Source organism: Nerophis lumbriciformis, linkage group LG19 (genome assembly GCF_033978685.3).
Source record: "Nerophis lumbriciformis linkage group LG19, RoL_Nlum_v2.1, whole genome shotgun sequence".
NCBI classification, from domain to species: domain Eukaryota; kingdom Metazoa; phylum Chordata; class Actinopteri; order Syngnathiformes; family Syngnathidae; genus Nerophis; species Nerophis lumbriciformis.
In genome coordinates this window covers 42,764,125-42,776,624 of record NC_084566.2, presented here as the reverse complement: position 1 = coordinate 42,776,624, position 12,500 = coordinate 42,764,125, and the positions used below count along the sequence as shown (strand labels likewise).

Sequence of the window (12,500 nt, the reverse complement as noted above, 5' to 3'; positions counted from 1 at the left end):
TGTGCTTTTGTAAGGTTTGCAAACACATAAAATAGTTGTTTTTTTTACTCAATATGACAGTAATGTTCTTAGAATCTTGAGATAATGCGATTGAAGCAATAAAACATGTCTTCAAGCGTAACTCCTAAACCCAACATGCAATATGTCTAATAATGCCTGCATTAATGTATCTTTGTGAGTTTTACTAGAAACATGTGATTTTGTAAGGTTTGCAAACACAAACATTTGTTTTTTGCTCAATATGACAGAAATGTTCTTAGAATCCTGATATAATGTGTTTGAAACAATATAACAATTCCTCAAGCATAACTCCTAAACCTAACATGTAATATGTCTAATTTGTGAGTTTTACTGGAAACATGTGCTTTTGTAAGGTTTGCAAACACATTTTTTGTTTTACTTAATAGGACAGTAATGTTCTTAGAATCCTGAGATAATGTGTTTGAAGCAATAACAAATTATTCAAGCAGAACTCCTAAACCCAACATGCAATATGTCTAATAATGCCTGCATTAATGTATCAGTGTGAGTTTTACTAGAAACATGTGCTTTTGTAAGGTTTGAAAACACAAAAATCAGTTTTTTACTCAATATGATAGTAATGTTCTTAGAAGTCTGAGATAATATGATTGAAGCAATAAAAAAATATTCAAGAATAATTCGTAAACCAAACATGCAATATGTCTAATAATGCTTGTAATAATGTATATTTGTGAGTTTTACTAGAAACATGTGCTTTTGTAAGGTTTGCAAATACAAAAATTAGTTTTTTACTTAATATGACAGTATAACTGTCAAACTCAATATGACAGTTATTTAGACATAACTCCTAAACCAAACATGCAATATGTCTAATAATGCCTGCATTAATGTATCTTTGTGAGTTTTACTAGAAACATGTGCTTTTGTAAGGTTTGAAAACACAAAAATCAGTTTTTTACTCAAAATGATAGTAATGTTCTTAGAAGTCTGAGATAATATGATTGAAGCAATAAAAAAAATATTCAAGAATAATTCGTAAACCAAACATGCAATATGTCTAATAATGCTTGTAATAATGTAAATTTGTGAGTTTTACTAGAAACATGTGCTTTTGTAAGGTTTGCAAATACAAAAATTAGTTTTTTACTTAATATGACAGTATAACTGTCAAACTCAATATGACAGTTATTTAGACATAACTCCTAAACCCAACATGCAATACATTATGACAGGCATTACTAGACATAATAATAATAATAATACCTGGGATTTATATAGCGGTTTTCTAAGTACCCAAAATCGTCATAAAATAGTTGTTGTTTTTTACTCAATATGACAGTAATGTTCTTAGAATCTTGAGATAATGCGATTGAAGCAATAAAACATGTCTTCAAGCGTAACTCCTAAACCCAACATGCAATATGTCTAATAATGCCTGCATTAATGTATCTTTGTGAGTTTTATTAGAAACATGTGCTTTTGTAAGGTTTGCTAACACAAAAAATTTGTTTTTTACTCAATATGACAGTAATGTTCTTAGAACCCTGAGATAATGCGATTGAAGCAATAAAAATGTATTCAAGCATAACTCCTAAACCCAACATACATGTCTAATAATTTGTGAGTTTTACCAGAAACATGTGCTTTTGTAAGGTTTGCAAACACAAAAATGTGTTTTTTACTCAATATGACAGTAATGTTCTTAGAATCCTGATATCATGCGATTGAAGCAATAAAAAATTGTTTCAAGCATAACTCCTAAACCTAACATGTAATATGTCTAATTTGTGAGTTTTACTGGAAACATGTGCTTTTGTAAGGTTTGCAAACACATAAAATAGTTGTTTTTTTTACTCAATATGACAGTAATGTTCTTAGAATCTTGAGATAATGCGATTGAAGCAATAAAACATGTCTTCAAGCGTAACTCCTAAACCCAACATGCAATATGTCTAATAATGCCTGCATTAAAGTATCTTTGTGAGTTTTACTAGAAACATGTGATTTTGTAAGGTTTGAAAACACAAAAATCAGTTTTTTACTCAATATGTAAGTAATGTTCTTAGAAGTCTGAGATAATATGATTGAAGCAATAAAAAAATATTCAAGAATAATTCGTAAACCAAACATACAATATGTCTAATAATGCTTGTATTAATGTCTCTTTGTGGGTTTTACTAGAAACATGTGCTTTTGTAAGGTTTGCAAACACATAAAATAGTTGGTTTTTTTACTCAATATGACAGTAATGTTCTTAGAATCTTGAGATAATGCGATTGAAGCAATAAAACATGTCTTCAAGCGTAACTCCTAAACCCAACATGCAATATGTCTAATAATGCCTGCATTAATGTATCTTTGTGAGTTTTACTAGAAACATGTGATTTTGTAAGGTTTGCAAACACAAACATTTGTTTTTTGCTCAATATGACAGAAATGTTCTTAGAATCCTGATATAATGTGTTTGAAACAATATAACAATTCCTCAAGCATAACTCCTAAACCTAACATGTAATATGTCTAATTTGTGAGTTTTACTGGAAACATGTGCTTTTGTAAGGTTTGCAAACACATTTTTTGTTTTACTTAATAGGACAAAAATGTTCTTAGAATCCTGAGATTATGTGATGAAGCAATAAAAACAAATATTCAAGAATAATTCCTGAACCAAACATGCAATATGTCTAATAATGCCTGCATTAATGTATCTTTGTGAGTTTTACTAGAAACATGTGCTTTTGTAAGGTTTGCAAACACAAAAATGTGTTTTTTACTCAATATGACAGTAATGTTCTTAGAATCCTGAGATAATGCGATTGAAGCAATAAAAAAATATTCAAGAATAACTCCTAAACCCAACATGCAATATGTCTAATAATGCTTGTATTAATGTATCGGTGTGTGTTTTACTAGAAACATGTGCTTTTGTAAGGTTTGCAAACACAAAAATTTGCTTTTTCCTCAACAGTAATGTTCTTAGAATCCTGAGATAATGTGTTTGAAGCAATAAAACATTTCTTTAAGCATAACTCCTAAACCCAACATGCAATATGTCTAATAATGCCTGCATTAATGTATCTTTGTGAGTTTTACTAGAAACATGTGCTTTTATAAGGTTTGCAAACACAAAAATTAGTTTTTTACTCAATATGACAGTAATGTTCTTAGAAGTCTGAGATAATACGATTGAAGCGATAAAAAATGTCTGCAAGCATAACTCCTAAACCAAACATGCAATGTGTCTAATACTGCCTGTATTAATGAATTATTTGTGAGTTGTACTAGAAACATATGCTTTTGTAAGGTTTGCAAACACAAAAATTGTTTTTTTTACTCAATATGACAGTAATGTTCTTAGAATCCTGAAATAATGCGTTAACTCCTAAACCAAACATGCAATATGTCCAACGTCCAGCCCTTTGTAACTTTGTTTCCTGTGGCACTTATAGACTGTAACACCGTACGGTGTAATGTTACACAGCACATCTGTTTATGTATGTGGATGAAGTCGCCGGGGCCGATGCTAATGACGTGTCGGTGCTGACTCTCTCCTTTTTCATTAAATGCATGCTTGCGTGTGCTAATGGCTCTTTCAATAACGGTTGTGTCCGTGCAGCAAGCGTAAAGAGTCTGAGCCGGGGACGAAGAGTCTGCTGAGTAACGCAGAGATGATGGCCCATCACCCTACAGACCCCGTGGAGATGAGACGCATCAACTTCCAGACTCCAGGTAAGAACATGCGCTCAAAGTTGTACCTCAAATTACATTTTCTTTTACCAGTTGCATTTAATTCCGCACAATGTGTTGAGAGTCAGAGGAACTCTGACATTAAGGGCATTACGCTCATACTTTTATTGGTCTGGGAATCTTGGCAGTTGGTCAGCAGATGCGTTAAAAATAAAGCTTGTTTTATCCCAGAATATTCCAATTCTAGTCCTGTTTCCCCAGTAATTGTCCCTGTGTCCGCCTCACCTTGGATGTGTTCCTGTCTTTTCTCTGCTATGTGGGACAGTGGAGATCTGCACCAAGTAAAAGTGGGGTTTGCAACGATGAATCGTATCTTGAAGCAAATGCAGCTTAATGGAGTGCACTACCAGTAGAGCTAGGGTTGTCCCCATTCCAATATTTTGGTACTGTTGCGTCGACCAGCTCTTCCTCCCAGGGAATCTAAGTTATTGGTCAATCCCAAGTTCTTTCGATGACATATATGCTGACTAAGAAAGACCATCAAGACAGAATTTGAATATTTTCAAGTTTTACTAAAGCTTTAGGAGGTCAACTTAACCAATACATTCATATCGGCTACTCTAGTTGATCTGACATTCAAACGGAAAAGCCAAATCCTTTTCACACAAAGAAAACCCCATCTCCCCATGACATATATGCTGACTAAGAAGGACCATCAAGACAGAATTTGAATATTTTCAAGTTTTACTAAAGCTTTAGGAGGTCAACTTAACCAATACATTCATATCGGCTACTCTAGTTGATCTGACATTCAAACGGAAAAGCCAAATCCTTTTCACACAAAGAAAACCCCCATCTCCCCCTCGCAACACTGATAAGGAACCAGTGGGGGAGGTATTCACATTCAAGGTTAAGACACAAAACAGACCTCTGAACACAAGAGAAACTAGTAGAACATACAAACGAAAAGTACTAGATACTCTAAACATGGCTATGTAAAAAGAAAGAACTCTTAAACATATATGCATCCTCCACAGTACCCGTACAAAAATGTATTTCTTATCGATACCTTTTTGAATAAAGGGGACCACAAACATGGTACCGGTACCAAAATTATTTTGAAACTTTCCGGTAATTTTCGGTACTTTTCTAAATAGAAGGGAACCACAAAAAAATGCATTATTTTCTTTATTTTAGCTAAAAATCGTAGGGTACATTAAACATATGTGTCATGATCCATGGCCCGGATCATGTTTTTGTTATATTCTGTTAGTTTTGGACTCCCTTAGTTCCTGTTTTTGTGCACCTTTGTTTGTTTTTACTTACCATGGGTGCTTATTGTTCCCACCTGTCTCTGATTGGTGCTCGGGACGCTCACTTGTTTTCCGAGCACTAATCAGAGGGACTATTTAAGCCTGCCTTTGCCGGTCAGTCGGCCTGGCTTCATTGTTTGCTTCATGCAACAAGTTACGTGAGTATTCCTTGTCTTTTTGCCTATGCTAAGTGGTAGCCTTAGCTTCGAGTGCGATCGGCACGTTGTTCCGTCGGCTTGTTTTTTGTTTTGGCACTTGTTCGAGTTTTTGAGAATAAATCATGTTCCTACCTGCACGTCCTGTCCGGAGTGGTCCGTTTGCATCCCGGGGGAACGAACCTTGCAGCAAGCTGACTCCGAGGTACTTGAACTCCTCCACTTGGGGCAGGGTCTCCTCCCCAACCCGGAGATGGCACTCCACCCTTTTCCGGGCAAGAACCATGGACGCAAGCCGTTTTTATTTTGTTCCCCACTTCGGAAATCCAAATTTCATCTACACTCAAACTCTTAAGCAGGAATTTTTTGAAAACCTCCACATTTTTAGGGACAACAAAACCTGTGCAAGGCATCGAAAAATAGGCGTTGTTGAAATAGTATCTGTATTCATGTGGACGCAGCGTTAAAGAACAACAGTGTGGAGGGGGCGTGGCCTGCGGGCCTGCCGCGGAACGGGGTGTTGCCAGGACCGGCCTCGAAGACAGCGACAGGTGCGTAGATGGCCCAGGTGGGCCTTGTTATCTAATCACCTGTCGCCTTTATTAGCAGCAGCCGTGATGAGACGAGTAGTTGGAGTTGGAGGTGCTGCTGAGCGGACGCAGGAGAGAAAGATAGTTTGCTGGAAAGCAAAAGACTTTGCACTATTATATGAAAATAAAACAGTGTTATACCCGGAATTCCTGGCTCTCCTGGTAGTGTATGGTGGTCTGAAGAACCCACGAGAGGGCAACCTCTACAAACAGCATGCCGTCAGTGAAGAAAGGTGGAGCTCCATCCTCGCAATGGCACGACTCCACCGGGCAGCATTATTCTACAGGAGCGCAGAACATTCGGAGGGAGATTGCTCTTGCTTGTGAGTGCTAACCCGCTGCTGCCCTCACCGGTGATTTCAGTTGTCGCTACCCTTCATCAGCTCACAAATGAGCCTGGACCCCGGAGGTCCGCCCGGCCACAATCCATGCCGTACAGCACCACTGAGTCAGAGCTGTGTGGGGGAGAAAGAATAAAACAAATCATCTCCACCCACATTCCACATGACAGCTTCTCGGAATAGAAGGAAATGAGAGAAATCCCGCGCAGAAGTCCTTGAACATTGAATTTAGAAGGTTTAAAGGTGAAAATGGCACGAGTGACTCATTGACATGGATCCAGCCAAGTGGGGCCACACTCTTTAGAAACAACGTCGTTTCCTTTGCTCCACACACCACCAGTCTGTTCACGACCTCCATGCAGAGTCCAGAAAGCGAATAAGGCTCAAGTGGATATTCACGGATGTATATTCCTCTCCTGTGGACCAGCTCTATACTCTCGACAGGGTCCTTGAGGGTGCATGGGAGTTTGCCCAACCAGTCTACATGTGCTTTGTGGACTTGGAGAAGGCATTTGACCGTGTACCCCTGGAAGTCCTGTGGGGAGTGCTCAGAGAGTATGGGGTATCGGACTGTCTGATTGTGGCGGGCCGCTCCCTGTATGATCAGTGTCAGAGCTTGGTCCGCATTGCCGGCAGTAAGTCGGACCTGTTTCCAGTGAGGGTTGGACTCCGCCAAGGCTGCCCTTTGTCACCCATTCTGTTCTGAACTTTTATGGATAGAATTTCTAGGCGCAGTCAGGGCGTTAAGGGGATCCGGTTTGGTGGCTGCAGGATTAGGGCTCTGCTTTTTGCAGATGATGTGGTCCTGATGGCTTCAGTCTACATGTGCTTTGTAGACTTGGAGAAGGCATTCGACCGTGTACCCCGGGAAGTCCTGTGGGGAGTGCTCAGAGAGTATGGGGTATCGGACTGTCTGATTGTGGCGGTCCGCTCCCTGTACGATCAGTGCCAGAGCTTGGTTCGCATTGCCGGCAGTAAGTCGGACACGTTTCCAGTGAGGGTTGGACTCCGCCAAGGCTGCCCTTTGTCACCCATTCTGTTCATAACTTTTATGGACAGAATTTCTAGGCGCAGTCAGGGCGTTGAGGGGATCCGGTTTGGTGGCTGCAGGATTAGGTCTTTGCTTTTTGCAGATGATGTGGTCCTGATGGCTTCAGTCTACATGTGTTTTGTGGACTTGGAGAAGGCATTTGACCGTGTACCCCTGGAAGTCCTGTGGGGAATGCTCAGAGAGTATGGGTTATCGGACTGTCTGATTGTGGCGGTCCTCTCCCTGTATGATCAGTGTCAGAGCTTGGTCCGCATTGCCGGCAGTAAGTCGGACACGTTTCCAGTGAGGGTTGGACACCGCCAAGGCTGCCCTTTGTCACCCATTCTGTTCATAACTTTTATGGACAGAATTTCTAGGCGCAGTCAGGGCGTTGAGGGGATCTGGTTTGGTGGCTGCAGGATTAGGTCTCTGCTTTTTGCAGATGATGTGGTCCTGATGGCTTCAGTCTACATGTGCTTTGTAGACTTGGAGAAGGCATTCGACCGTGTACCCCGGGAAGTCCTGTGGGGAGTGCTCAGAGAGTATGGGGTATCGGACTGTCTGATTGTGGCGGTCCGCTCCCTGTATGATCAGTGTCAGAGCTTGGTTCGCATTGCCGGCGGTAAGTCGGACCCGTTTCCAGTGAGGGTTGGACTCCGCCAAGGCTGCCCTTTGTCACCCATTCTGTTCATAACTTTTATGGACAGAATTGCTAGGTGCAGTCAGGGCGTTGAGGGGATCCGGTTTGGTGGCTGCAGGATTAGATTTATGCTTTTTGCAGATGATGTGGTCCTGATGGCTTCAGTCTACATGTGCTTTGTGGACTTGGAGAAGGCATTTGACCGTGTACCCCTGGAAGTCCTGTGGGGAGTGCTCAGAGAGTATGGGGTATCGGACTGTCTGATTGTGGCGGTCCGCTCCCTGTATGATCAGTGTCAGAGCTTGGTTCGCATTGCCGGCGGTAAGTCGGACCCGTTTCCAGTGAGGGTTGGACTCCGCCAAGGCTGCCCTTTGTCACCCATTCTGTTCATAACTTTTATGGACAGAATTGCTAGGTGCAGTCAGGGCGTTGAGGGGATCCGGTTTGGTGGCTGCAGGATTAGGTCTCTGTTTTTTGCAGATCATGTGGTCCTGATGGCTTCAGTCTACATGTGTTTTGTGGACTTGGAGAAGGCATTCGACCGTGTCCCTCGGGAAGTCCTGTGGGGAGTGTTCAGAGAGTATGGGGTATCGGATTGTCTGATTGTGGCGGTCCGCTCCCTGTATGATCAGTGCCAGAGCTTGGTCCGCATTGCCGGCAGTAAGTCAGACCCGTTTCCAGTGAGGGTTGGACTCCGCCAAGGCTGCCCTTTGTCACCGATTCTGTTCATAACTTTTATGGACAGAATTTCTAGGCGCAGTCAAGGCGTTGAGGGGATCCGGTTTGGTGGCTGCAGGATTAGGTCTCTGCTTTTTACAGATGATGTGGTCCTGATGGCTTCAGTCTACATGTGTTTTGTGTACTTGGAGAAGGCATTTGACCGTGTACCCCTGGAAGTCCTGTGGGGAGTGCTCAGAGAGTATGGGTTATCGGACTGTCTGATTGTGGCGGTCCGCTCCCTGTACGATCAGTGTCGGAGCTTGGTCCGCATTGCCGGCGGTAAGTCGGACCCGTTTCCAGTGAGGGTTGGACTCCGCCAAGGCTCCCCTTTGTCACCGATTCTGTTCATAATTTTTATGGACAGAATTTCTAGGCGCAGTCAGGGCGTTGATGGGATCCGGTTTGGTGGCTGCAGGATTAGGTCTTTGCTTTTTGCAGATGATGTGGTCCTGATGGCTTCAGTCTACATGTGCTTTGTGGACTTGGAGAAGGCATTTGACCGTGTACCCCTGGAAGCCCTGTGGGGAGTGCTCAGAGAGTATGGGGTATCGGACTGTCTGATTGTGGCAGTCCGCTCCCTGTACGATCAGTGCCAGAGCTTGGTCCGCATTGCCGATAGTAAGTCGGACACGTTTCCACTGAGGGTTGGACTCCGCCAATGCTGCCCTTTGTCACCGATTCTGTTCATAATTTTTATGGACAGAATTTCTAGGTGCAGTCAAGGCGTTGAGGGGATCCGGTTTGGTGGCTGCAGGATTAGGTCTCTGCTTTTTGCAGATGATGTGGTCCTGATGGCTTCAGTCTACATGTGCTTTGTGGACTTGGAGAAGGCATTTGACCATGTACCCCTGGAAGTCCTGTGGGGAGTGCTCAGAGAGTATGGGGTATCGGACTGTCTGATTGTGGCAGTCCGCTCCCTGTACGATCAGTGCCAGAGCTTGGTCCGCATTGCCGATAGTAAGTCGGACACGTTTCCACTGAGGGTTGGACTCCGCCAATGCTGCCCTTTGTCACCGATTCTGTTCATAATTTTTATGGACAGAATTTCTAGGTGCAGTCAAGGCGTTGAGGGGATCCGGTTTGGTGGCTGCAGGATTAGGTCTCTGCTTTTTGAAGATGATGTGGTCCTGATGGCTTCAGTCTACATGTGTTTTGTGGACTTGGAGAAGGCATTTGACTGTGTACCCCTGGAAGTCCTGTGGGGAGTGTGGTCCTGATGGCTTCAGTCTACATGTGTTTTGTGGACTTGGAGAAGGCATTTGACTGTGTACCCCTGGAAGTCCTGTGGGGAGTGCTCAGAGAGTATGGGGTATCGGACTGTCTGATTGGGGCGGTCCGCTCCCTGTACGATCAGTGTCGGAGCTTGGTCCGCATTGCCGGCGAAAAGTCGGACCCGTTTCCAGTGAGGGTTGGACTCCGCCAAGGCTGCCCTTTGTCACCGATTCTGTTCATAATTTTTATGGACAGAATTTCTAGGCGCAGTCAAGGCGTTGAGGGGATCCGGTTTGGTGGCTGCAGGATTAGGTGTCTACTTTTTGCAGATGATGTGGTCCTGATGGCTTCATCTGGCCAGGATCTTCAGCTCTCACTGGATCAATTCGCAGCCGAGTGTGAAGCGACTGGGATGAGAATCAGCACCTCCAAGTCAGAGTCCATGGTTCTCGCCCGGAAAAGGGTGGAGTGCCATCTCCGGGTTGGGGAGGAGATCTTGCCCCAAGTGGAGGAGTTCAAGTACTTGGGAGTTTTATTCATGAGTGAGGGAAGAGTGGATGGTGAGATCGACAAGTGGATCGGTGCGGCGTCTTCAGCTGTATCGATTTGTTGTGGTGAAGAAGGAGCTGAGCCGGAAGGCAAAGCTCTCAATTTACCGATCGATCTACGTTCCCATCCTCACCTATGGTCATGAGCTTTGGGTTATGACTGAAAGGACAAGATCACGGGTACAAGCAGTCGAAAAGGGTGGAGTTCCATCTCCGGGTTGGGGAGGAGACCCTGCCCCAAGTGGAGGAGTTCAAGTACCTCGGAGTCTTGTTCACGTGTGAGGGAAGAGTGGATCGTGAGATCGACAGGCGGATCGGTGCGGCGTCTTCAGTAATGCGGACGCTGTATCGATCCGTTGTGGTGAAGAAGGAGCTGAGCCGGAAGGCAAAGCTCTCAATTTACTGGTCGATCTACGTTCCCATCCTCACCTATGGTCATGAGCTTTGGGTTATGACCCAAAGGACAAGATCACGGGTACAAGCGGCCCAAATGAGTTTCCTCCGCCGGGTGGCGGGGCTCTCCCTTAGAGATAGGGTGAGAAGCTCTGTCATCCGGGAGGAGCTCAAAGTAAAGCCGCTGCTCCTCCACATGGAGAGGAGCCAGATGAGGTGGTTCGGGCATCTGGTCAAGATGCCACCCCAACGCCTCCCTAGGGAGGTGTTTAGGGCACGTCCGACCGGTAGGAGGCCACGGGGAAGACCCAGGACACGTTGGGAAGACTATGTCTCCCGGCTGGCCTGGGAACGCCTCGGGATCCCCCGGGAGGAGCTGGATGAAGTGGCTGGGGAGAGGGAAGTCTGGGCTTCCCTGCTTAGGCTGCTGCCCCCGCGACCCGACCTCGGATAAGCGGAAGAAAATGGATGGATGGATGGAATTATTTGACTAATGTAGTACATAGAAACTAAAACGTGACATCATACAAGGCGGCAACAAAATCGTCAATGATTACTTTCAAACTAGAGAAGATGTGGAAAAAGAAGGTAGTGAGCATGCAAAGTGAATACATCACTTGGCTCTTCTCTCGTCCATCATAAGAATATTTGACTCTTGCCTTGAAGCACTCGCTTTCTTCCCCTTTTGCCATGAAAATGGTTCTGTGCGATGATGCCTGCGGTCATTTGGGCTGTGGTTCCACAGCGCTTGTAAAATGACAAGTAGAAGTCAAATTAAAGATGTTTCCGGGCGAGGTGGAAGGACCCAGGGAGGTTTTGCTTCCTTTGTGTGCGCGCGTTCAAACCCCTCCTAATTAGCGTTCTGTCTATGTAAAAAGAAAGAACTCTTAAACATATATGCATCCTCCACAGTACCGGTACAAACATGTATTTCTTATCGATACCTTTTTGAATAAAGGGGACCACAAACATGGTACCGGTACCAAAATTATTTCGATACTTTCCAGTAATTTTTGGTACTTTTCTAAATAGAAGGGAACCACAAAAAAATGCATTATTTTCTTTATTTTAGCTAAAAATCTTAGGGTACATTAAACATATGTGTCATGATCCATGGCCCGGATCATGTTTTTCTTATATTCTGTTAGTTTTGGACTCCCTTAGTTCCTGTTTTTGTGCACCTATGTTTGTTTTTACTTACCATGGGTGCTTATTGTTCCCACCTGTCTCTGATTGGTGCTCGGGACGCTCACTTGTTTTCCGAGCACTAATCAGAGGGACTATTTAAGCCTGCCTTTGCCGGTCAGTCGGCCTGGCTTCATTGTTTGCTTCATGCAACAAGTTACGTGAGTATTCCTTGTCTTTTTGCCTATGCTAAGTGGTAGCCTTAGCTTCGAGTGCGATCGGCACCTTGTTCCGTCGGCTTGTTTTCTGTTTTGGCACTTGTTTGAGTTTTTGAGAATAAATCATGTTCCTACCTGCACGTCCTGTCCGGAGTGGTCCGTTTGCATCCCGGGGGAACGAACCTTGCAGCAAGCTGACTCCGAGGTACTTGAACTCCTCCACTTGGGGCAGGGTCTCCTCCCCAACCCGGAGATGGCACTCCACCCTTTTCCGGGCGAGAACCATGGACGCAAGCCGTTTTTTTTTTTGTTACCCACTTCGGAAATCCAAATTTCATCTACACTCAAACTCTTGCCTTGAAGCACTCGCTTTCTTCCCCTTTTTGCCATGAAAATGGTTCTGTACGATGATGCCTGCGGTCATTTGGGCCGCGGTTCCACAGCGCTTGTAAAATGACAAGTAGAAGTCAAATTAAAGATGTTTCCGGGCGAGGTGGAAGGACCCAGGGAGGTTTTGCTTCCTTTGTGTGCGCGCGTTCAAACCCC

The 12,500-nt window shown here is 44.0% G+C and overlaps 1 protein-coding gene across 5 annotated transcripts in view; it reads left to right on the top strand.

Annotated features, from left to right (window-relative positions):
• LOC133618410 (receptor-type tyrosine-protein phosphatase S-like) overlaps positions 1 to 12,500 on the top strand; it is a 425,684-nt gene that overhangs the window by 342,502 nt on the left and 70,682 nt on the right. For all 5 annotated transcript variants that reach the window (XR_012050994.1, XM_061978745.2, XM_061978743.2 and 2 more), the window contains one exon: positions 3,599 to 3,711. Coding sequence is in view for 4 of the 5 variants with exons in the window: in XM_061978745.2 (XP_061834729.1) it covers positions 3,599 to 3,711 (113 nt within the window). In the remaining variant the exon portion in view is untranslated. The remainder of the gene's footprint in view (positions 1 to 3,598; positions 3,712 to 12,500) is intronic.